We start from the raw sequence: 23,827 nt of genomic DNA on the forward strand, positions 1-23,827 counted from the left end.
AGAGAGGCAAAAATGTATAGTCGAAGTGACATCTGCACTTGTTTATTCATTGCAGCACTCTTTACAATAGCCAGAATCTGGAAAAAAAATTGAGTGCCCAAGAACAGATGACTGGTTAAAGAAACTTTGGTACATCTACACAATGGAATACTATATAGCTCTTAGAAAAGATGAAGTCATGAAATTTACATACAAGTGGTACAATATGGAAAGTATCATGCTAAGCGAAATGAGTCAGAAAGAGAGGGATAGACATAGAAAGATTGCATTCATCTGGGGGATATAAAGTAACAAAATATGAGATTAATACCCAAGAATAGCTGAGATCAACACCAGGAGGATTACTCCATAGCTTGGAGGCCAGCCGGGTATTCTAGGGGAAAGGGCAGTTCAGATAGAGAAGGGAGCACCAAATAAAGGGTGTTGGAGGATCCTCCCAGGAGGGGAGATGCATGTTGAAAGTAGACTATGGGCCAAGACTCCAGAACACAGAAACCAGTTTCTTAACTATCTGACTTTCAGTAGAAATACTTCCAGGGTCAATAGGTAAAATAGCAGAAATCCAAAACCAACATTTAATTCTTTAACCCAGCTGTAGAAAGCAAATCACTTCACAATGCTTTTTCAGCATGTCTGATCTGGGGGGGGGGGGGGGGTAAACTCTAAATAATAGTGGTGAATCTTTTATTGAAACAATGAATCTAATCAAAGCAGATAGAGTGTTAACTAGAATTCATCTGCCTCACAGGGACGGGGAGGGGTGGGGGGTGGGGTTTTATTGGGGTTCTTCATGGTAAAAAATAAGTATTGGTAAAGGGAAATGTGTTTGATATTTGCATTACTGAAACATAAACCTGAAAGCTCTGTAACCTTTCCCACAGTGATTAAATAAATAAAAAAATAAATAAATAAAAAAAAAAAAAAAAAAAAAAAAAAAAAAAGAAAGTAGACTATGGACTGAACATGTTTGCCACTCAATGCTTCTTTTGCAGACCACAACACCCAAAAGGAGAGAGAGAACAAAAGGGAATGCCCTGCCACAGAGGCAGGGTGGGATGGGGGGATGGGGAGGAGGGATGTTATCCATGGTGGTGGAAAATGGGCACTGGTGGAGGGATGGGTATTTGATCATTGTATAACCGAAACCCAAGCACAAAAAACTAAATCTACAACTGTACCGCATGGTGTTTCACTAATAAAAAAATTTAAAAAAATAAAATCTTGAGTCTGTTTCTCAGCATTTTCTTGTCTTTCATGAGTTTGGCATTTTTTCTTTCTTTCCTTTTCTTTTGGAGGGAGACCAGACTAACAGTGTTGAGGGGCTACTCCTAGCTCAGTGCTTGAAGTTTGTTCCAGGCAGTGCTCTGTGGACCATATAGTGCTGGTGGGGAGCACTGTACCCCAGGTTCCTATATGCTCTCTAGCCTTTTAATCCACCTTCCTGTTCCTTTCTAAAGGTTGCAAAATTGAGTTAATATTGGTTTACTAGACTGACATGTTTTAGGGGTACAATTTTTGTTGATCACACCTGGCGATGCTCAGGGGTTACTCCTGGCTTTGCACTCAGGAATTACTCCTGTTGGTCCTCAGGGGACCATGTGGGATGCTGGGGACCGAACCCGAGTTGGCCATGTGCAAGGCAAACGCCCTACCCGCTGTGTTATCGCTCCAGCCCCAGGGGTACAATTTTGCACTCTTCAAAATTATATGTTACCACACCATACACCCAAATACCAACATCCTTTACCACTGTTCAATGAACTCCATACTCTTTTGATCTCCGTCTCAGACCGCCCCACCCCCGGTAACCTCCGTTCTGCGACAGAGGGTTTGTTTTCATTGGCCACTGTCTATTCCCTTGCTCTCTTCCTTTGTATGCCATTATGAGTGAAATCATCTGGTGCTTGTCTTTCTGCTTCTGACTAATTCCACTTAGCATGATCCCTTCCAATTTTATTCATGACGTAGCAAAAACAAGACTCTACCTTTTCTAGTTGAGAAGTGTCCCACTGTGGATACAACTTTTTTTATTTACTCATCTGTCATTGAACACGGGCTGTTTCCATCTTGTGGCCAAACAGTGCTGTAATGTGCATTAACTTATTGTGTCATTTTGATAGATACCTGGGGCTAGAATTTCTGGATCATATAGCATCTGTCTCTGTCTCTCTTGTCTCTCTGCTGCTATCTCTCTCTCTTTCTCTGCCTCTGTCTGTCTCTTTCTCTCTTGGAGTGGGCACACCAGGCATTTCTCAGGGCTTATTTCTGGGTCTGTGTTTAGGGATCACTCCTGGCTGGCTCGGGGGACCATATGGGATGCCAGGGATTGAAACCAGGTTGGCCGAGTGCAAGGCCACTGCACCTGCTGCACTATCACTCTGGCCCTGGCATTTCTCTTTTTAACATTTGAAGTCAGCTCCAAACTCTTTCTTGTAAAGGCTGACCTAGTTTACATTTCCACCAACTATAAGCGATGGCTTCTTTCTTGTTTCACCCTGCCAGCATTTGTTCTGGCCGTGCTGATACAGGCCATTCTGACAGCTGTGACTTTGACTGACTTGTTGGAAGAGTAATAGTTATTTTGTCCAGTGTTCCCCCATCTGAGTTTTATTGATGTTTTCTCAGGAGGGGAAATGTGCCCTCAGTGCATGCATCCTTTCAGTTTGTGACTCATGACTGCAGGTGATGTTGACCTTATCACTTGGTTTGGGTCCTTTCACCCAGGCTTCAAACCATAAAGTCACTATTCTTAATTCCTTGTAGTTAATAACTCCATTTCAGGAAATATATATTTGGGATATGGAAATATATATTCCATTTCAGGAAATATATATATATTTGGGTCACATCTGGTGGTGTTCAGGGATCACTCCTGGTGTTGCTTGGGGATCAAAGAGGGGTCTTTCGCATGCAAGGAATATGCCTTAACGGTGCTATTTCTCCAGTCTTGCAGAAAGTATTTTGGAACTAGGCGAATCCTATTTCTCTGTATACTCTGGTCCCTGTGTTTTAGTACTCATCAGCAGAGCTTTATGTAATAATCAGTAGTGCTGGCCTAAGAGTGATATTCTATAGTTCTGGAAAAAAAAAGGGATAATAACGAAAATATCCTTGGCTGAAGGCTTGCACTGACCCCAAAGAACAGTGCTAGGGGTCCCCATACCGCAAAGCAACACTGAGCTCCCCACAAGCTGCCTCCAGTTCTTTTTTGTTTTAAAGCCTATGGGAATTGAAGGCTGTTTTCCAGAATTTGTGTTAGTTCTTTCCGTCTTTTTATTGTTGTTTGTTTTTGTTTGGGGGACAAAACCTGGTGGTTTTGTTAAGCCAGGCTCTGCTTAGAGCTTACTCCTGACTCTGTGCTCAGGGGACATTTATGGTGCTGGGGATTTGAATCTGGGTCAATCATGTGCAAAACAAGAGCACTAACCTCTGGGCTATTTCTCTGACCCATGGTACTGATTTTTAACAGGTCGATTTGTTAGTATTTCAATTCCATTTAGGTTCTCTTCACATCCTAGCTGATTGTAGTTGTTTGGGTTTTTCTGTTTGTTTTTTGGGCTGGGTAGGTGGGTATGTGAAACACTAACATGGTTCTAGGAGTCAGTGCTATATAAAAATATGTACGTGGAGTATTACTATCTCATTCCTGCCACCGCATTCTTATTTACTCACCTCCGACTATCATCCTTTACAACTTACCCTTTGAAGGTACCGAATTCTGATTTGTCCTTCCTATATTTCTTCTGCACAAAAGGCAAATATAATTTTTTTTGCTTTTTTTTTGGGGGGGGTCACACCTGGCGATGCACAGGGGTTACTCCTGGCTCTGCACTCAGGAATTACTCCTGGCAGTGCTCAGGGGACCATATGGGATGCTGGGCATTGAACAAGGGTGGGCCGCATGCAAGGCAAACGCCCTACCCGCTGTGCTATCTCTCCAGCCCCCAAATATAATTTTTGACTGCCTTTTTTTTGGCCACCTGCAAACAAGCACTGTACCCTTTGAATTATCCTCCCTCCTTCCCTCCCTTCCTTTCTCACTCTTTCTTTTGGGAAACCCTGGCAGTGCTCAGGGTTTACTCCTTTGAGTCCCGGGGACCATATGTGGTGCAAGGGATAGAACGGTATTGGTCACAGCAAAGCAAGAACCTTATCCCCTGTACTATTGCTCCGACTCCCTCGTTTAATTTTTTTCTCAATTATTTTAGAAATGGTTCAGAGTGCCATCTTCCTACCGACTCAACTGGCCCAATGAGAGAACTGATAACGAACAGTGATTAGAGTGTGAAACAGAAATTCTCAGATACTACCGTTGGTGGTACTTGTATCCTGGAAGACCTTTAGCAACGTTTTGGACTTGACATGCAAGGAAACAGCGTAGCATTTCTGATTCTCAATGACTGTATTTGGTCAGCGTGGGGGAATCTTACTGGCCAGAAAACAAGTGAGATAATTTTAATTTAGGAGAAAGTAAATTATTTGTAAACAACAGCTAACACTTGCTGGTGCTGGCAGTTCCAAAATTGTAATATAGGTCACCTCACTTAATTTTTACATCAATTCCATAAAACCAAGATTCTCATCCCCACTTGAAATAGCCCAGGCACAGAAGGTATCGTAGAGCAGGGGTAGAATTAGTAAAATTCAGAGTTACATTTATTGGGATTACTGACATTCAATCTAGCGCGAGCTGGAAGAGGCAGCAAAGGCTCGAGCTTTAATTCCTTGTAGGGCGGAAACGCTGTTCCAGTCGCCCCAAAACATCCACAGGCGAAACCTATCTGCTCAGAATTGGTCTCTCGTTAGTTCCCAACAGCTCCGGTCAATTGCTCCGAGATGTCTCATCAATTTCGTGCGGAGGAGCTTCGGGGCACTCAGCCTAACTTCGCCTTCCAATTCATTCGGGGCGCAAGAAAGTACTAACACGTGCTCCTGTACATTTCTATTATATCAACCGCCGACTTTACAATAGTAGAGACTTAGCCCAGGAAGAGTCAGTCCTCTCCGTACAGATCAATAATACACCGCCGAACACCCAGCACAGCCCCAAACAAGCTCTACCCCAGGACTTTTCCCGGAACCTTTCCAGCACTCCCGAGGCAGCCCGTCGGGACCACGCCGCGGAACACACAACAGTGCAAGCCTAGTAGTCCGAGGATATGCCTAAAATGTATACCTCACTTACGGGATGCGGAGTGGGGGAAACGTTTAAAATCCGTGCACTTTATCAATGAATCACGGAGCAGGATTGTTTCCTCTTAAATCATGGCGCAATAAAAATATCCAGAGGGCGTTGCTTCTTCCTTTTTCTGTTCAGGCATCTCTTTGGACAGCCTCCTCGAAACGAACAAGGCAGGCGGGGGGAAGAAAGCGGAAGCTGCGGGGTCCTCGGAAGCAGAAACTCTCCGGAGCCTGCGCTGGCCTCTTTGCGGCGCCCCCCTCCCCCCCGCCTTTAAACGCAGGTCTTGGAAGCGGCTTGCGGGACCGGTGTCCGTCGCGGGAGCTGGTGAGGCGCGGAGAGCAGATTCCTCAGGGATGAACCTCGAATTGCTGGGTGAGGAGGGCTGATGGCTGCCTCTCCGAGAGCGCCCTGGGTCCTGGAAAAGGAGCAGAAACTCGGGCGGGCAGCGCGGGGGTGGGGAGGGGGAGCGACGCAGGCTGCAACCTCACGGACACTTCTTGCTGGCGCTCACTGAGTGCTCCTGGGATGGAGCAGCCGCCGCCGCTGCAGGCACAGCTCCCCCCCACCCGCTCCCCAGCTGAATGCATTGCTTCCCACCCCCCTCCCCCCGAGGCCACGCTCAGAGCCACTGCGGGGGGGGATGGAGACCAGACCGTTTGCGACTTGAGTTTGGGTTCCTGGGCGCATCATAGGTGCTGCTGAGAGCTGAGAGCAATCAGACGGACCGAGGCTTGCGGGGAAGCTGGGAAGACTTGAAACAGGCGGGGGAGGTTCAGTGCTTGGATAGGTTAAATCTTTTAGACGCACGGGATGCCTTGAAGATGCAGGATCAGTGTCATTGACTGAACTAGTGAATAGTAATAAAAAAAAAAGGCTCAGAGGATAGCGGCTTGAAGGCACGTGACATAGTTGGATCCATCCAGCTTTCATGAGTTTCTGTTTAAAGGTCCTTGACGAACCAGGGATGCGGTGTGAAACTCTGAAGCGCGGACTATTATAGAGGCTTTTTGTCACCCTCTTTGAGTCATTGGCTCCCTCCTCTCTGTCAAGATGATTGAAAACTAATCCTTGCAGGCTTTTTTCAGTAGGCGATATTTAAAGCATGGTAACCTAGGGATGCCTGAGGTTTCTAAGGTCTCTTCGAGGAAAGAATGTGTTTGTTAGTTATGCGGACTTGCTCGAGAGCGATAAAAATAGCTAAATGGGGGGAGGAGGGCCAGAGAGATAGTGCAGCCGCTTGTCTTGCATATAGGGCTTGAAATCCTGGCACCCTGCCTGGTCGCCTGAGATCACCAGGAGTGATGCTTGAGTTCAAAGCCAGGGGTAACTCCTGAGCATGACCGGGTGTGGCCCCCAAACCTATGTACATGTTTAATTTATTTGAAGTTACCTCTAAGGGTCATTTTGTTAAACAGGAAAATTAAGGAAATTATGCAGATAGCCATGATACATTGTTTTACCGAGGTGCCTTTAAAATCATCCTCAAATGCTGAGAGCATTCAGGAAGTGAATGGGTGTCTTTGTGCTAAGGAAGAAAGGTAATCTTAAACAAAAACCATGTGAAGGGGGCGGGGTGTTGAATTGACAAATTTTAAGATTGGCCGATGAAGTACATTGCATACTACCTGTGTGTTTGAGCTAAGACAGCAGGGAGAGAAAGTCGAAAGAATTTTCCTTTTTGGACTGGAGAGATAGTACAGTGAGCATTGCACGCGACCAACCCAGGTTTGATCCCTGGCATCCCATGCGGTCCCTCCAGCACTGCCAGGAATATTCCTTTTTTCCTTTTTTTAAATTCTGTTTTCTGGTCACACTTGGCAGTGCTCAGGGCTTACTCCTTGCTCTACACTTTGGAATTACCCCTGTTGGTGCTTGGAGGACCATATTTGATGATGGCGATCAAACCATGTGCAAGGCAGACGCCCTACTTTCTTCACTATCTCTCCAGCCTCCACAAGGAGTAATTCCTGAGTACAGATCCAGGAATAGCCCCTGAGCATCACTGTGTGTGTGTGACCCTGCCCTCCCTCCCACTCCCATCCCTCCAAAAAAGTTTCCCTTTTGGGGCAGGAAAGACAGTATGGGGGTTAAGGTATTTGTCTTGCTCTCAGCTGACCCGTATTTGATCCCAGATACCACATATGTTTCCCTGAGCAGTGCCGGGAATCATCTTTGACATAGAATTTACCTCGCCAAGTGTGGTAACAAAGCAAAAAGAATTTTCCTGGTTCTGAGTAAAGAGAAGACCAGAAGTTGGGGGTAGTGCCATCTATTTTGTGGATGCTCTTGAATGCCACACTGAGAAGTTTGTGCTTTGTAAGGAGTTTGACCTGGTAAGAAGCTCATTTTGAGTTGTGATTTTTCTTTTTCCTATTTGGTTAGCCCCTCACCAGAATTAGAATTTTTATAAATCTGTTGGACAGCAGTGTGTTGTTGAGTCTTGGAGGGTGAGGAAAAGTTTGGAGGACTAGATGAGTAATAGAGAGCTGAGCTAGGAAATGGGAAGAAATGACATGAAGGAAGTTGAGCAGATGAAAATTGAGAAACAGAGTTGGAGCAGTGGATAAGGAGCTTCCCTTGCGGGCTGCCACCCGGGAATCAGTCCCTGTACCATTTATGGTCCCTCCAACCCTGCCAGTAGCAATCCCCGAGCAGAGACCAGAGTATAGACTGAACACTGCTGGGTATGACCCCAAAACAAACAAACAAAAAACCCACAAGAAACTGAGTGCAGATGGTCTTTGTGTCAAGGAAGAGAGGTAGAGTCATAGGACAGGGTTGTTTCTTTTAACTGTATAGGACATTCACAGAGGTGACACTTGGAAAGAATCTTTAGCATTGGCAGGGTGGGCATTTTGGAAAAAAAAAAAGAAAAAAACTGGGTCCAAAAGATATGTCTCTATGGAAGGGACTCTTGAGATTTAGAAGAAAGGCCGTGTTCAAAATAACAAGTAGAAGAGCAAAAGTGATGTGTTTGTGGAAGATACTTAGTGGTATTTTCCAGATGAAAGCAAGGATTGATAATGTGGTTTTTTTTTTCTTTTGGAGTGACAAGGCCTACACTTGGCAGTGCTCAGAGCTTACTGCTCACTCTCTGCTCAGAGATCACTCTAGGTGGGCTCCGACACCTTATGGGGTGATCAAACCAGGTCATTTGCATGCAAGCCCCCTACCCACTGTGCTGTCTCTCTGGTCCTGGTGATGTGTTCTTGTGCTCTTATTGTGGACAATCAAAATGCCAATTTTACTTCTGCAACCACCTTTGTTCCCTTTCCTTTGTTGTTGCAGTTTCTAGTATTGTGCTCAAACACCCAACTGGGTTTCTCACCTGTCGCATACTAGTAAACCATTTCATTAGCCTTTGCTGTGTTGGCAGCAAGCACAGGAACTACAGAGTTTTTTTTTTTGTTTTTTTTTTTTTTGCTTTTTTTTGGGTCACACCCGGTGATGCACAGGGGTTACTCCTGGCCATGCACTCAGGAATTATTTGGTGCTTGGGGAATCATATGGGATGCTGGGGATCGAACCCGGGTCAGCCGAGTGCAAGGCAAATGCCCTACCCGCTGTGCTATCGCTTCAGACCCCAGGAACTACAGAGTTATTAAGAATTGGAAGGGGTGGAGGGTAGAGGGATATTTGGGGAGGGGAGGCATTTGCTTTGCATGCCTCTGGACCCATTTCTTTTCCTGGCACCACCAGGGGTCACTCCTGAGCAGTGCCAGGTACACTGCCCTCTATATCATCACTTCCCTGTAAAAACAATTTCAGGGGCAAGAGCCATAGTACAGTGGGTAGGATGCTTGCCTTGCACGTGGTTCACCTGGTTTTGATCACTGGCATCGCATATGATCCTCTTGCATGGGAAGCATGTGCTCTCCCACTCTCAAACTTCCTTAGTTTGGATTTTGGACCATACCCAGTAGTGCCCAGGGCTTACTCCTGGAGGGCTTGGAGGATTGTATGTAGTAATGGGGATTGAACTTGGGCCAGCTGCATGCAAGGCCAGCACCATACCTATTATATTATTTCTCTGGCACGCACTTGTTTTTTTTTTTTTTTTTTTGCTTTTTGGGTTACACCCGGCGATGCACAGGGGTTATTCCTGGCTCATGCACTCAGGAATTACTCCTGGCGGTGCTCAGGGGACCATATGGGATGCTGGGAATTGAACCTGGGTCAGCTGCGTGCAAGGCAAACACCCTACCCGTTGTGCTATCGCTCCAGCCCCATGGCACTCAAACTTTTACCACAACTCATAGTAAGATATTTTCTGTCATCAAACATTACTTATAAATTTCTCAGAATTGTATGTTATATCTTTTTAAATGCTCATTGTCCACTGATGCCTTCAGTTTTTTTAGTGTAGTCTATTAAAATAACTTGTTGGGCAGGGGAGTTGGCTCAGAGGGCTGGAGTTCATGCTTGCGTACTCAGAGACTTCGGTTTAATCCTGGCACTGGTGTCCCTCTTTAGTGTAGACTTGAGGTCTCCTGGCGCTGCCCCACATGGCAAGCTTCCAGCCATACTTGGGGGCCTCCCAAGTCTACACTCAGCCTTTACAGGGTTGGTCAGGTATTACTGGGAATGGCCCTCGGATCCCTGAGCATTGCTTGAAAGGATCCCCACCAAAAAAAGAAAAAAATATTCTGAGCTTGCACAAATACTGTATCACTCACCACAGCTTACTAATAAATTGAGAAAACAAATCTGGTGCCAGAGCAACAGATAGCTTGTAGGGTACTTTCCTTGCACACAGCAGACCCGGGTTCGATTCCCATGTCTCATATGGCTTGCCAGAAGTGATCCCTGAGCACGGAGCCCAGGAGTAAGCCCTAACTGCCAGAAGTGGCCCAGCTACACTCTCTATTTCCCTGAGGGGTGAAATGACATTTTTAAATTTTATGTCCAGTTCTTTGACCGTGCCTTAGTTTAATCGGTCTTTTGCTTAGTGGCCACCTATGTTTTTGACTTGATCATTCATGTTCTTCGTTGTTTCAGTATATACATTTCTATATAATACAGGTAATAACTCCTCAGCCATCTGTTGCAAGTACTTTCTAAGTCTTTGATAGAGTTTTCTTTTAGAATGTTCTGATTTAGGGAGGGGAGGTGGGTAGACTGCACCCAGCAGTGCTCAGTGGCTACTCCTGGCTCTGCCCAGTGGTCACTGCTGTTGGTGCTCTCGGGGAGCGTGCAGAGCCAGATATCAATCCAGGCTCACCTGTGTGCAAGGCACGTGCCTTCACCCACCCCTGTAATATCTCCGGTCTCGTGTCAGGTGTTTCGGGGCAGGAGTGCTAGAAAGACTGAGCTAGACCTTATATGCAGGAGACCCAGATTCTTTGCCAGCACCGCAGGCTCTCCTGAGAGCTGCCAGGGCAGCAGTGCTGGCTGTGGCCTCAGAACAGTTTCTGTATTAAAATAACTATACTTCCTTCATTTTTATATTCTTTGTTAGCTGTTGGACCTAAGTTTTCCTGTGTTTTAAAATTTTACTGTAGTTTTCTATTAATTGGGGGCGAGGTTGGGCTACCCCTGGTGGTGCTCAGGACTTCTGGCTCTGCACTTGGGGATCACTCCTGTGGTCTTGGGGACCACTGTGGTGCTGGGGATGGAAGCCAGGTTGGCTGCATGCAAGGCAAGCACCTTGCCCACCCTATCTCTCTGGCCCCTCTCCATTAATTTTAATAAAGAAAAAATGATGAAACTGATTTTCAGACTGAAATGAATTTATTAAACCTTCTTTTAAAGACTCTGCGCCAAACATAAGGGGTGGAGGCCGACTAATATGGTGCCCGGAGCAAGACTGGGTGAGGCAAATAAACAGAAACCAGAGTAGAGGTTTATTGGATGCCAAATCTGCAAAGCCACTTTCTTGAGTTTGTGGTTCAGGCAGCGGGGCGGCGGGCAGAGCTATCTGCTGCAGGAGGCGCTCTGGGGTGCTGGGCTAGAAGGAGGGTGTGTTTTCTCCCGAGGGCTGTGTTCCCGCTGAGGCTGGTAGTGCTGGTCAAGAGTGCATGCCTTGACTGCCCCGTAAGGTTTCTCCGGCTGTACCGTTCCTGAAAAGTAACTGCTTTGTCAAACAATTTTCTGTTCTAAGAAAAAGGGCTTTGCTGCAGTTTTTCTGGGTTGGGGCAATGTTCGCAGGAGTCACGCCCCTTGCTCAGGGGAACTTAGGTGCTGGGAATCAAGTCGTGGTTGCCCCAAATTTGGCCTCGTGCCAGGCTCCGGCACATTGCCTCTCTGGCTCCTTGTTGTTTGGCTTTTCACAGATCCCGTTTAGGTGCTCTTGCCCCACTGGCATGTCTGCCCTGGGCAGGAGCCTGAGGGCAGCTCTGTCCCGGGGGGTGGGGGGGGGGGGTGGGGGGGGGTGGGGGGTGGGGGGGGGTGGGGGGGGGTGGAGAATGCCTCAAGCTCGGCTGCCTATGCACTTGGTCCTTCAACTCTTTCTCTGTTTTGTTGCAGAGTCCTTTGGGCAGAATTATCCAGAGGTAAGAACATTAATTTTTATGATTTTTTTTTTCAGTACATAGTAACTTGCTGCCTTTGAAATGTATCATTTTTACCCCCCCCCTTTTTTTTTTGACAACAGCAGCAGTGTCAAAAACACTTTTTATACATCTTATTATGTATCTTTTGCATAAGCTACTAAATGTTTAATTTTGGGGTGAGAGAGTTTTTATTTTGGTTTAAAAAATTTTTTATTTTAGGTTTTTGGCCACACCCAGCAGTGCTCAGGGGTTTCCCTTGGCTCTGCACTCAGGAATCACTCCTAGAGGTGCTCAGGGGACCATATGGGATGCAGGGATCAAACCCGGATTGGGTGCGTGCAAGGCCCTGCCCTCTGTACTATGGCTCTGGCCCCAGGAAAGAGGCGTTTAATGGTACTCCTTTTTCACAAGTGTGGGGTTTGTTTTTGGTTTGGGGCCACCCCCTGGTAGATCTCAGAGGCTCTTCCAAACTCAGTGTTGCGGATTAATTCCCAGCAGTTTGGGGACCATATGGAACTGGGGATTGAGCCCAGATCTCCTTCACTTAAAGGGGCATCTCCCCCATTGAGCCATCTCTGGGCCCTGAATGTCCCCTCGACTCTGGGACCAATTCTGGGGAACCATATGTGCCAAACCACTGGCCATATTGACCATGGGTCGGTGGTGTGGATGGCTCCTGCCTTACCTGCTGTACTGTCTCTGGCCCTCAGACAACGCTGAGTCTTGGTTAATATGTTGCATGATTGCTTCCACAGTGTTTGTGCAAAGTTACAGTAGTAATGTAAGAGGCTGCTGGTAACTGTTTCCAAAAATTCTCTCTTACCTCTTATAAACATTTTCTCATTTTTGCTAACCATAAGAAGAGATAGATTATTTTAGTGTAAATTTTAATTTAAAGTCAATAGGAGTATGATATTAGAGATCTTTAAGAAATGATTTGGATGTCTGGGTATTACTTTGTTTGTCATTGTGTCCATGTTGACTTTCAGGAAGCTGATGGGACCTTGGATTGTATCAGCATGGCCCTCACCTGCACCTTTAACAGGTGGGGCACGCTGCTTGCAGTTGGCTGCAATGACGGTCGAATTGTCATCTGGGATTTCTTGACAAGAGGCATTGCTAAAATAATCAGTGCACACATCCATCCAGTCTGTTCCCTGTGGTAAGGAATTTTTAATTATTTTTTTTTTTATTCTTGGGCCACACCTGGTGATATTCAGGGGTTAACAGTCAGAAATCACTCCTGGCGGTGCTCGGGACCTGTCTGGGATTCTGGGGATTGAACCTGGGTCAGCCCCAGAAATTTTTAATATTAATATGCTAGATAAGAGTTAAATTGGAAGGATTAATGGTGACTGATCATTATTTCACTGTGAATATTTGTTTATTGGGTTTTTTTTTTTTTTTGCTTTTTTTTGCTTTTTGGGTCAAACCCGGCGATGCACAGGGGTTCCTCTGCACTCTGCACTCAGCAGTGGCTCTGCACTCAGGGATTACTCCTGGTGGTGCTCGGGGGACCATATGGGATGCTGGGAATAGAACCCGGTCAGCCGCCTGCAAGGCAAACGCCCTACCTGCTGTGCTATTGCTCTAGCCCCTGTTTATTTATTGTTTTGGGGCCACACTTGGCTGTGCTCAGGTTTTACTCCTGGTTCTGCAGTTAGGAATCACTCTTGGCAGGCTTAAGGGACCATATGGGGTGCCAGGGATCAAAGTTGGGTTGGTCGTGTACAAGGGAACTGTCATATCCTCTGTACTCTTGTTCCAGCCTCACTGTGGTTATTTAATCGAGTCTCAAGTATTTAGCTGGTAGTAATACAGTTTCTCAGAATCCATATAGACTTTGAACCCTGATGTCTTTGAACTACCTTTGTGGGGAAATTTTAATGTGATGATATGATATCCATCAGGCTTTGAGAATATTTTAGTACAGAAATGAGATATTTACAGAATGTACGTATAGTATATTTATAATGATGACCTTTAGTTTCAAATGCAGCACCTTGGTTAGGAGGGATGCTTGGAAGCTGGCAGTCCAGCTTTGACAGGTTCTCAAAATCCAGCAATTTCACCCATCACAGCACATCTTTTTATTATATTTATTATGACTTTTACCATTACCATTATTTGGATTTGGGATCATAGAGATGATATTTTTTCAGTACATAGTAACTTGCTGCCTTTTAGCTTTCAGTGAAATATATCATTTTTACTCCCCCCCCCCCCCTTTTTTGACATCAGGAGCAGTGTCAAAAACACTTTCTGCCAAGGATTAGGGGGTCACTCGTAGCAGTACTCTGGGACCCATGGGGTGCCTGGGATTGAGCCTGGGATTCCCGCATGCAAAGCAAAGCATATACTTCCGTCAGCTGTCTCCCTGGGCCCTTATCCGGTACAGGGAGCTGATATCTGATATAGTCTCAATTCCTCCAGTATTATTCTCTGAGACTTAGCTTTGTTTTTGAAAATTTTATTTTGGGGGAACAGTGGCTTCATTTAAATCAGGGGTGGAATGCTGGAACGATAGTACAACAGTGAGGATGCTGGTCTTGCATGCTGCCCCAGGAGTGGTCCCTGAGCTCAGGGCATTGGGGTGTGGTCCCTCCCCCCCAAAAAAAAACAAAGTATGAGGTGAAGAACCTCTTTTCTCCCAGGGGTGGTTTGCTTCCTTCTGACATGTTGAAAGCTGTGTAGATTCCCAGCCTCGCCCGCCGCAGTGTCTTCCCCCTGCAGTGTGAAGTGTGCAGTATCATCCTCTAATACTCGCCCTCCTCTCAGAGCGAGAAGAGACTTCTCCGTGGTTTGTTACTTTCTGAAATACGTGTCTCTCTGAATGCAGTGTGATGAGTCTGCTCAGGGGACTGCTGGTCTTTTCCCTGTGAGCCTTCAAGTGACTGCCTACGGCCAGCCTTTTTCACGTTCTCTTTGTTTTTCCGCTGGGTTGTCTTGGCTGCCAGTGCTCTGGAGCTAGTGGGAGAGGAAGTGTCAGTCTTTTTGATGAACTTATTAGTCACTTTATATACCTTTCCTGGTCTGTCCCTGCTGTCCTTTGTCCTAGAAAACTGGAGACTGGGAACACATTTACCTTGTCACTGATAAAAATAACCGATTTCTTTTCTTTTTTTTTTTTTTTAAATTTAATCACTGTGAGATATACAGTTACAAAGTTGTTCATGATTGGGTTTCAGTCATACAATGTTCCTGCACCCATTCTTTCACCAGTGTACGTTCCCCGCTGTCCCCAGTTTCTCGCCTGCCTCCTTTGCCCAGCCTGCCTCTATGGCAGGCACTTTCTCTCTTTCTCTTCCCTCCCTCCCTCCCTCCCTCCCTCCCTCCCTCCCTCCCTCCCTCCCTCCCTCCCTCCCTCCCTCCCTCCCTTTCTCTCTCTTGCAATACAAGTATTGAAAGGTTATCATGTTTTTCTTTTTACCTACTTTCTGTACTCATTTCTTGTTCAGTGATTATTTTCAACTATCTTTGTAATAGTGTTCCCTTCTCAACCCTAGCTGCCCTCTCCCTCCCTCCAACCCCAACCCCCAACCCCCCCCCCCCCCCCCCCCAACACACATACTTACAAGCCTCCAACCCTGCACGAGTCCTCCTGGCCCTTGTTTCTACTGTCCTTAGGTATTAATCTTATACTGTAAGGTATATGGAGGACAGTGTGGGTGGAATCTTCTATGACATTGAAGCTAAAGGCATTTTCAAAGATAAAACACCACTGACCAAGCAAGTGGAAGCAAAGATAAATGGGACTACATTAAACTAAGTTTCTGCACCTCAGAAGAAACAGCAACCACGATACAAGGAAAGCCCACAGAATGGGAAAAACTATTTACTCAATACCCCTCTGACAAGAGGTTAATATCAAAGATATATAAGACTTTGGTAGAACTTTGCCAAAAAAGAAAAAAACCAAAACATCCAACCCCATCAAAAAAATGGGGAGTAGAAATGAACAGAAGCTACCTCAAAGAAGAAATTACCACAAAGACACATGAAAAAAAATGCTCTAGATCACTAATCATCAGGAAGATGCAAATCAGAATAGCAGTGAGAGATCTCACACCACAGAGACTGGCACACATCCAAAAGAACAAGCGCAAGCAGTGCTGCGCAGATGCAGGGAGAAAGGGACTCTCCTTCATTGTTGGTGGGAATAATGACTGGTCCAGCCTTTTTGGAAAACAATGTGGACTTTCTTCAAAAAATTAGAAATTAAGCTTCCGTATGACCCAGCAATACCACTTCTGAGAATATACCCCAGTAGCCCAAAAACGCGGCAGAAATGCCAGCTGCTCTTCTGTGTTCATTGCAGCACTATGCACAGTAGCAGAATCTAGAAACAGTCCAAGTGCCCGAGAACAGGTGACTGGCTAAAGAAACTATGGTACATCTACACAGTGGAATACTATGCAGTCACAGGGAAAATGAAGTCATGAAATTCGCTTACAAGTGGATGGACGTGGAGAGTATCATGTTGAGTGAAGTGAGCCAGAAGGAGAGGGACAGACATAGAATGATTGCACTCATTTGTGGGATATGATTGCTGTTTCTTCAGTACCCTTTCAATGCCCGGTATTAGCCAGGTTGTGTTTATTATTTTATTTGGTGAGGGGTTGGGAGCCTCACCCAGTATTGCTCAGCCGCTGAACCCAGATCTCTGGCACACACAGCAGGTGCTCAGCCCTTTGTGCCCATTCTCTTGCTTCTGAGTGGCTGTTAAATGTATTTTGATTTGCTCACCAGCTTTCTGCAGGCAGATGACAGGACTCTCATGCTATAGATGAGGAAACTGAAAAGAAATTAAACAGCCTGCCTGAGATCACACCACTTGAAGGCATAACATCAGCTTGAGCATGAGTCTGACCCTTGAACTAATGTCCTGTTTTTGGAGGGGCGTTCTCCCGGTGGTCACGGGGCCCTGTAGTGCCAGGGAGGGAACACTGAGTTTCTGCACAGCTTGCATTCTAGCCCTTGAGCCTGTCCCCAGTCCCTAGAGCTAATGTCCTTGATCACAGTGCTGTGTTGGCTGTTCAGTTCCTCAAAAGCAACTTGTCTTCATGTGAAATTTGGATAAGTAGTGATTATGATTTTTTTTTTCCCTGTTTGTTCTTACGTTTTCTTCTCTCTGTGTGTGGTGTCCTTCACCTGGTGGTACTGGGCGCTTACTCCTGGCTCTGCGCTCAGGAATTGCTCCTGGCAGGGCTTGAGGGGGCCATATGTGAATCTGGGGTTTGAACCTGGGATGGCCCTGTGCAAGGCAGATGCCCTACCAGCTGTACTGTTACTCTAGTCCACTTTAAGTTTCCTTTTACCATTTCCTTTCCATATAGAGAACTTAGCCATTCTTTTCGGGTAGGTCTGCTGGTGACAAGTGTCTTCGTTTATTCATGTTCCTGAAGGCTTGTCTCTGGATAGCGATTTGACAGTTCTTTCAGCTCTTGAAAAATACATCACTTCCTTTTGATCCCCATGGTTTCTGATACAGATTTGCAGCCATTCAGATTGCTGTTCCTTGTACCAGAGATGTTCTCTGCTTTCAAGAAATTTTTTGGTTTTCAGGAGGAATTTTTTTTTTTTTAACTTGTTTGAGGGTCTTTGAGCTTCTTGATTCTGTAATGTTTTCGTCTTTTGCCAGATATGGGAAATTGCAGCCATTATTTCATCTGCTTTAAAGAAACCTCCCCCAACTTCCAGGATTTCCCCCCCACCCCCTCTTTGGGACACATCCAGCAATGCTCAGGGGTTTCTCCTGGCTCTATGCTCAGGAATTACTCCTGGCGGTGCTTGATGGACCATATGGGATGCCAGGGATTGAACCCGGGTCAACTGCGTGCAAGGTAAATACCTTACCTGCTGCACTATTACTCTGGCCCTGACTTCCAGGATTTTGTTGGCATGTTTTTGCTTTATAGAATCCTCCAGGCCCCTAAGCTCTGTGCCTTTTTTCTGCTTTATTTTCTTGTAGCCATTCCACATTGAACAGTTCCTTTTCTGATTTCTGGTTCACTGATTTGTCCTCTTTATTTTCCATTGGCTGCAGTATGCACTTTTGAGTTTCATCTTTTAGTTACAATTTCTCAGGTGTTTTTGTTTTCATTTTTGCTTTATTGGGCTATACCCCAAACCTGGCAGTGCTCAGTGCTTTCTCCTGGCTCTGTGCCCAGGGATCCCTCCTGGCAGGCTCAGGGGACCATGTGGGATGCGAGGGATTAAATCCAGTTGGGCTGCATGCAAGGCAAATGCCCTATCTGCCATGCTATTTCTCCACCCCAGATTTCTCAGTTTTAAAATTAGCTTTTTTCCCCCTTGTTTTTTAGTTGAGACTGTGTTTTTGTTTTTCATTTCAGACATGTTTTGTTACTGTTCTTTGAAACACTTTTATTTTTGCTTTAAAATCCTTGTTGGATCATTTGAACATCTTTGTCATGTCTGTCTTGTTATCTGTTGATTATCTTTCCTCAGTCAAACCAAATTTCCTTAGTTTCTGGGCTGAGAAGTGGCTTTTAGTAAAAGCTGGACACTTGGGGAGATATGTTCTGAGAGCTTATATACTTTTTCAGCTGGCTTCCTCTGGCCAGGAGCTAGGGATGGATATCTTCTAGTTATTGCCAGGTGGACTGGAAATTCAGGCGTCCACTGCGCTTTGTCGTGCCCAGAGGCGGGGTCTCGGTGGCTCCACTCTCTACGCAAGGCTAGTACTGCTCTAACTGAGAAGTGCCAAGTGCCTGTCTTGCTCCCCAGAGAGCCTCTAATATCACTTCCTTACCACAGGGGGCTCTGAAGTTTGGGTTCTCCCCGTGCCTTCTCAGACCCAGCTACCCCACGGCGGGTGGTGACCTTACCATGCCTGGGCAGGCGTGGGACCCTCACCCTCCTTCCCGTCTTGTTGACTGGCATGGAGATGGACTTGTGGGTTTTTTCTGGGGGGCTGCTGGGGTAGTGTTTGTCTCTTGGACTGCCTTTTCCTGGTCCTCAGCAGGAAAACACAGACTCAAGGACCACTGTGTTGTGCCAAAGGCCTTATTGGGCAGTCCCTGTCTGCACTATCAGGGCAAAAAGCAAAAAGCCCAGGACCTCTAGGGGCTGCGTCCATGGGACCACGCCCTGGGCCAGGGTGGTTTCTCCTGTCCACATTGCTTCTGTTTTGTATTTGATGAACAGTGTGTTTAGCTGTCTTCAGCAGGAGAAATTAAATCCTGTCTTCATTTCAGCAGATGCTTTCTTTTCTCGCTTTGGTGAAGCTGCTACTTTTATAAGGATTCTATCCCACCGACAGTGATGCCACATTTCTGGACCAGCTTCTGCCCTCAAGGAAAAACAGAACAAAACAAAACCCCGTTTTTTGTAAAAATCAGCATGTAAGGACACCCTGAAATGTCTAGGCTTCTTGGGTTTTTCACAAAACCCACTTGCAGTGTTATTTTCAACTTAAAAGCTTCAGTTTACTAGTTACAGAAACACTGTGGAAATAGTCTTAATCCTTGGACTGCTTGTTGTGAGAGTGTGAATTTACGAAAAGGCACTGTTACTGACGCACACAACCAGGGTGGGCTCTTCATTAAAAAGAAGTGTTTAGGTGTGCTTGAACAGAGAGGTGCGCTTATGGCTCCTGAGTCTGGCCCCCTTGACCATGTTGCCTTTACTCCGCAGCTGGAGCCGAGATGGCCACAAGCTCGTGAGCGCCTCCACGGACAACATAGTGTCGCAGTGGGATGTCCTCTCAGGAGACTGTGACCAGAGGTTCCGCTTCCCTTCACCCATCCTAAAAGTCCAGTATCATCCACGAGACCAGTAAGTTTAATTTGAGCTATTCCTTAGAGGTGGGGTGTCATTTCATGCAGTTATCTTGTCTCCCAAGCCTCAGTGTAAACTTGAGGAAGCTAAAGGACACATCTTTAATATACAATCTTTCTATCAAGGGTGTATGTACTGAATGGCGGGTTTTTTTTTTTTTTTTTGGCAGGGTGATGGTGGGGACACCCAGTGGTGATGGGTGGGCTGTGCTGGGGTGGGGTTGCTGTTCTCTGCTTTGTTTTTAGGGGAATCACTCTAGCAGTGCCAGAGATTGAACTGAAGCTAAGCCCCTTAAGATAGTGCTCTGCCCATGCCTGAATCCCTTTTAAGAGAGTACCCAGGGACAGTGTAGAGGCTAAGGTATTTGCCTCTCATGTGGCTAGCCCTGGTTTGACTCCTCATCATATGGTTCTCTGATCAGATCCTGGGAGTGATCCCTGAGCACAGAGCTAGGAGTAAGCCCGTGGCACCACTAGATTAGTTTGGATTTCTCTTTTTTGTTTGGGGCCCACACGCAGCAGTACTCAGGGACCAGGCAGAATGTAAAGCATGCGTTCCAGCTTTCACTACCATTTTCAGTTTTCTTTAGTTGGGGTAAACCGCTCACTATTCACATTTACTTGAGAGGTGCCAAAGTGAGAGTACAATGGGTAGGGCATTTACCTTGCATGCGGCCAGCCCCAGTCCAATCCCTGGCACCCCTTATGGACCCTCAACCCCAGTAGAAGTGATTCTTTTTTTTTTCCTCTCTTTTTGGGTCATACCCAGCGATGCTCAGGGGTTACTCCTGGCTCTGCACTCAGGATTACTTCTGGTGTTTCTCGGGGTCCCATATGGGATGCCAGGGATTGAACCTAGATTGGCCACGTGCAAGGCAAATGCTCTCCCCGCTATACTATCACTCCGGCCCCTAGGAATGATTCTTGAGGTGAGAGCCAGGAATAAGCCCTGAGCACTACTGAATGTGTTCTCCCAAACAAGCAATGATTTTAAAAATATATACAAAATGTTGGCAAAAGATATTTAGGAAAAAGAGCTACCTACACTTCTATTGCCAAGATTTATCTTTTCATGTCTCTGGGTTCTCTTTAAATTCTCTGAGCTTATTATTTAAAGTGTTTCATAGCTCATAATGCCCTTTTCCAAATTAGAAATACATAGTATGTACTTTTTATGTAGTATTGGTATTTCACTTTCGTTTTGTTTTTGAGCAATACTCCAGGGTTTACTCCTGGCTCTGTGCTTACAAGTCACTTCTGGTAGCGCTCAGGAGAACATATATGGTGCTGGGGATCGACCCCAGGTCTGTTTCGGGGTCAGTAAGGCAAGCGCCTCCTTATCCACTGTGCTAGATAGCTCTCCAGTCCCAATATTTTGCTTTTTCATGTTATGTTACATTTTATTGGTTTACTACATCATCATTTAAAAATATTGTTAGATTTTTGTCTGTCGGTTTCCTTAGTCATCTCCCTTTTACTGACATTTAGATTTGGGGTTTTCACTGTTCTAAGTTCACAGGTCCCTGGACTGGAGTGTATTGGTGAGGGTGGTGGCCTGGAATTGGGGCCAGGGGCATTTGATACCAAAGCAATAGCCAGTGTCCTATTCCTATCTTCAAACAGGAACAAGGTCCTGGTGTGTCCCATGAAATCTGCTCCTGTCATGTTGACCCTTTCAGATTCCAGACATGTCGTTCTGCCTGTGGACGATGACTCCGACTTGAATGTGGTTGCGTCTTTTGATAGGCGAGGGGAATATATCTATACGGGCAATGCAAAAGGCAAGGTAAGCTGAGGTGTGGCAGAGTGGGTGAAGTTGGCAGCTGGGTTCCCAGGCATTGGCTCGTTTGCTTACTCTTCCTCCTTGAAAGTTTCTGTTGCCTCTAGACTGAACTCGCATCCTGCCTGTGGCAGGTACAGCCTAGCTCTTTCTCTTGCCTCAGTAATGGTGTCTGTACAGTAGATTTAGAGACGTCAGAGACTGTCTGACTTAGAACAGAATGGATGGACTTTTATTGCATGGTAGTAGAGTGCAGTCTTTACTGACTCATAAACTTTAGGATCATCTTATCAAATGGAATACTCCATGAAAATACCCTATAACTTGGCCAGTACATATGAGCCAGTTCAACCTGACTTATTCAGAGGTTCTGTCGAGTCAGAGGTCAGGGTAGGTGCACTTTTCTTCTTGCTTTTTTTTGTTTTGTTTTGTTTTTGGCTACGCCCCACTGTGCTCAGCACTTACTCCTGGCTCTGTGCTCAGGGACTCGGGGATCAGGTGTTGGGGTTCTAATCCTGGTTGGCTAAGTCAAGTGATCTCCTTGCTGTACTGCCACTCCAGCAAACTTTTAGGTGTTTTTTAAGTTCTATTAGAGCACCTTGGCTTTTTTCTGGTTTGAATCATTGTGAGGTAGACCCTTACAAAGCTATTCATGATTAAGTTTCAGTCATACAGTATTCCAACACCCATCCCTCCACCAGCGTACGTTTATTTCCCAGCACCAGTGTCCCCGGTTTCCCTCCCATCACCCCATCCCTTAGCCTGCCTCTATGGCAGAAACTTCTCTCTCTCTCTCTCTCTCTCTCTCTCTCTCTCTCTCTCTCTCAGCATGACTATTTTAGAGAGTGGCTCTAAAGGAAAATCATAAGGGTTAGAGAAGTAGCTTAGCAGGCAGGAGTGCGTGCAGCATTGCCGGTTGTTGAAGGGCCTGAACAGTGCTCTTGTCCACCCTGCACAGTCGCAGACTCTGGCCAGAAGTGGTTTTGAGGCCTCCTGAGTATCCTCCACAAATCCCTTCAAAAAATTATGCCCCATTTTAGCCTTCCTAAGTAGACATCGTCAGGCCCTGAAGTGCAGCATATCATCGAGCCCCAGCCCCACTGGCTGTCTCCAGAGCTCCTTCCTCCCGTTGCTACGTCTGCACCCCTGGCAGACACCAGCTTTCTTGTCCCCTGGCACCTGTCATCTCACTTTCTCTGCAAGTATTTGGCTACTGTAATACTGCGTATAAGTAGACTCCGAAAGCATTGACTGTTTTGTGACTTTCATTATTGGTATTGTTAGTATAGTGTCCTCCAGGTTCCTCTTTGCTCTGGTACCTGTCAGCATTTCCCTCTTTCTGTTGTACATCACACTTTGTTTAGCCACCTGGTGAGAGATACTTAGTCCCTTCCACTTTGTGACTGCTGTAACACTAAAACATTTTATTTGGCTTCTGAGCCACACCCATTAATACTGGCTCTGCTTGGGTTTTACTCCCAGTAGTGGTTGGGAGACCACTACTACCAGGGATGAAGTCTGGGCCTCATACATGCAGAGCATACATAGCCCTCGCTGAGAGCTCGCTCTCCAGCCCGAAACACTGTATTTGAAGAACTGAGTAAGACACTCGCCTCTGCTGTCTTCAGGGAAAAGTCAGTACCATGTTGAATACATGGGACAGAGATTTTTATGTTTTTGCCCAGATTTAGAAACAGAAGCCAAATCTAATTACTGTAAGTTATCAGCATGCTTACATTTTTCTCCTCCTTTAAACTTTAGATTTTGGTCCTAAAAACAGATTCTCAGGATCTTGTTGCTTCCTTCAGAGTAACAACTGGAACGAGCAATACCACGGCCATTAAGTCAATAGAGTTTGCCCGGAAGGGGAGGTGAGTAAGACCTTTCTAGAGCATTTTTAGGAGTTTATAGAATGCAAAAATGCATTGAGATTTGCAGTTTTTGTGCATATTGTCTTAACTGCTTTTTAAAAAATTTTCTTTGAAATAATTATTGCAAGCCTCTGGATCTTCTTGGTTTTGCCTTTTTTTTTTTTTTGGCGGGACCAGGGGAGGCGGCAGTGGAGGGAATCCCAGGGCCTCCATCTGTAAGACATGTGCTTTACAAAACTCTTGAGCCACATCCTTGACCCTAAAATTTGGATATTAAAGTAGCATTCTGTTTATCAACTCATGAGTTCATTAACAACTAATTTCTTATTGTGTAGAGAACAGGTCAGAAAATTGCAGTATTTCTCTACAGCTGAGCTTGTGAATTTGGCATGTGAATTTCGGTTCAGAGGGCATGGATCTCAGTTAGATGCTCAGAAGCTAATGATTATTAGTTTGTGCATATAGAGTTCCAGAGTCTATATAAGAACATAATTTCACTTCAAATTATATTTTGGTTTAGAAGGTGACAAATAGACACACGTGTGTCCAGTACGTTACTTAGAACTTTAATCTCTCCCAGACATATTCCTTATTTTATGAGACAGTTCTAAGTAAGTGGTAATAACAGAAAATGTTGACAGGAATTTTAACAGAAAATGTTTAACAGAAAATAAAAATATTTATGAGCTCTGCTGTTGATACCT

At 45.6% G+C, this 23,827-nt stretch overlaps 1 protein-coding gene across 3 annotated transcripts in view; it reads left to right on the plus strand.

Annotated features, from left to right (window-relative positions):
• Positions 1-5,481: 5,481 nt before the first annotated feature.
• The window catches only part of RBBP5 (RB binding protein 5, histone lysine methyltransferase complex subunit), a 35,269-nt gene continuing 16,923 nt past the window's right edge, over positions 5,482-23,827 (plus strand). For all 3 annotated transcript variants that reach the window (XM_056119172.1, XM_056119173.1, XM_056119174.1), the window contains exons 1-6: positions 5,482-5,554; positions 11,648-11,673; positions 12,663-12,835; positions 19,330-19,470; positions 21,096-21,258; positions 23,014-23,123. In XM_056119172.1, coding sequence (XP_055975147.1) covers positions 5,536-5,554; positions 11,648-11,673; positions 12,663-12,835; positions 19,330-19,470; positions 21,096-21,258; positions 23,014-23,123 — 632 coding nt within the window. In that variant the 5' untranslated portion in view covers positions 5,482-5,535. The remainder of the gene's footprint in view (positions 5,555-11,647; positions 11,674-12,662; positions 12,836-19,329; positions 19,471-21,095; positions 21,259-23,013; positions 23,124-23,827) is intronic.

This window comes from Sorex fumeus, unplaced genomic scaffold (genome assembly GCF_029834395.1).
Source record: "Sorex fumeus unplaced genomic scaffold, SorFum_2.1 ptg000039l, whole genome shotgun sequence".
In the NCBI taxonomy this organism is placed as follows: Eukaryota; Metazoa; Chordata; class Mammalia; order Eulipotyphla; family Soricidae; genus Sorex; species Sorex fumeus.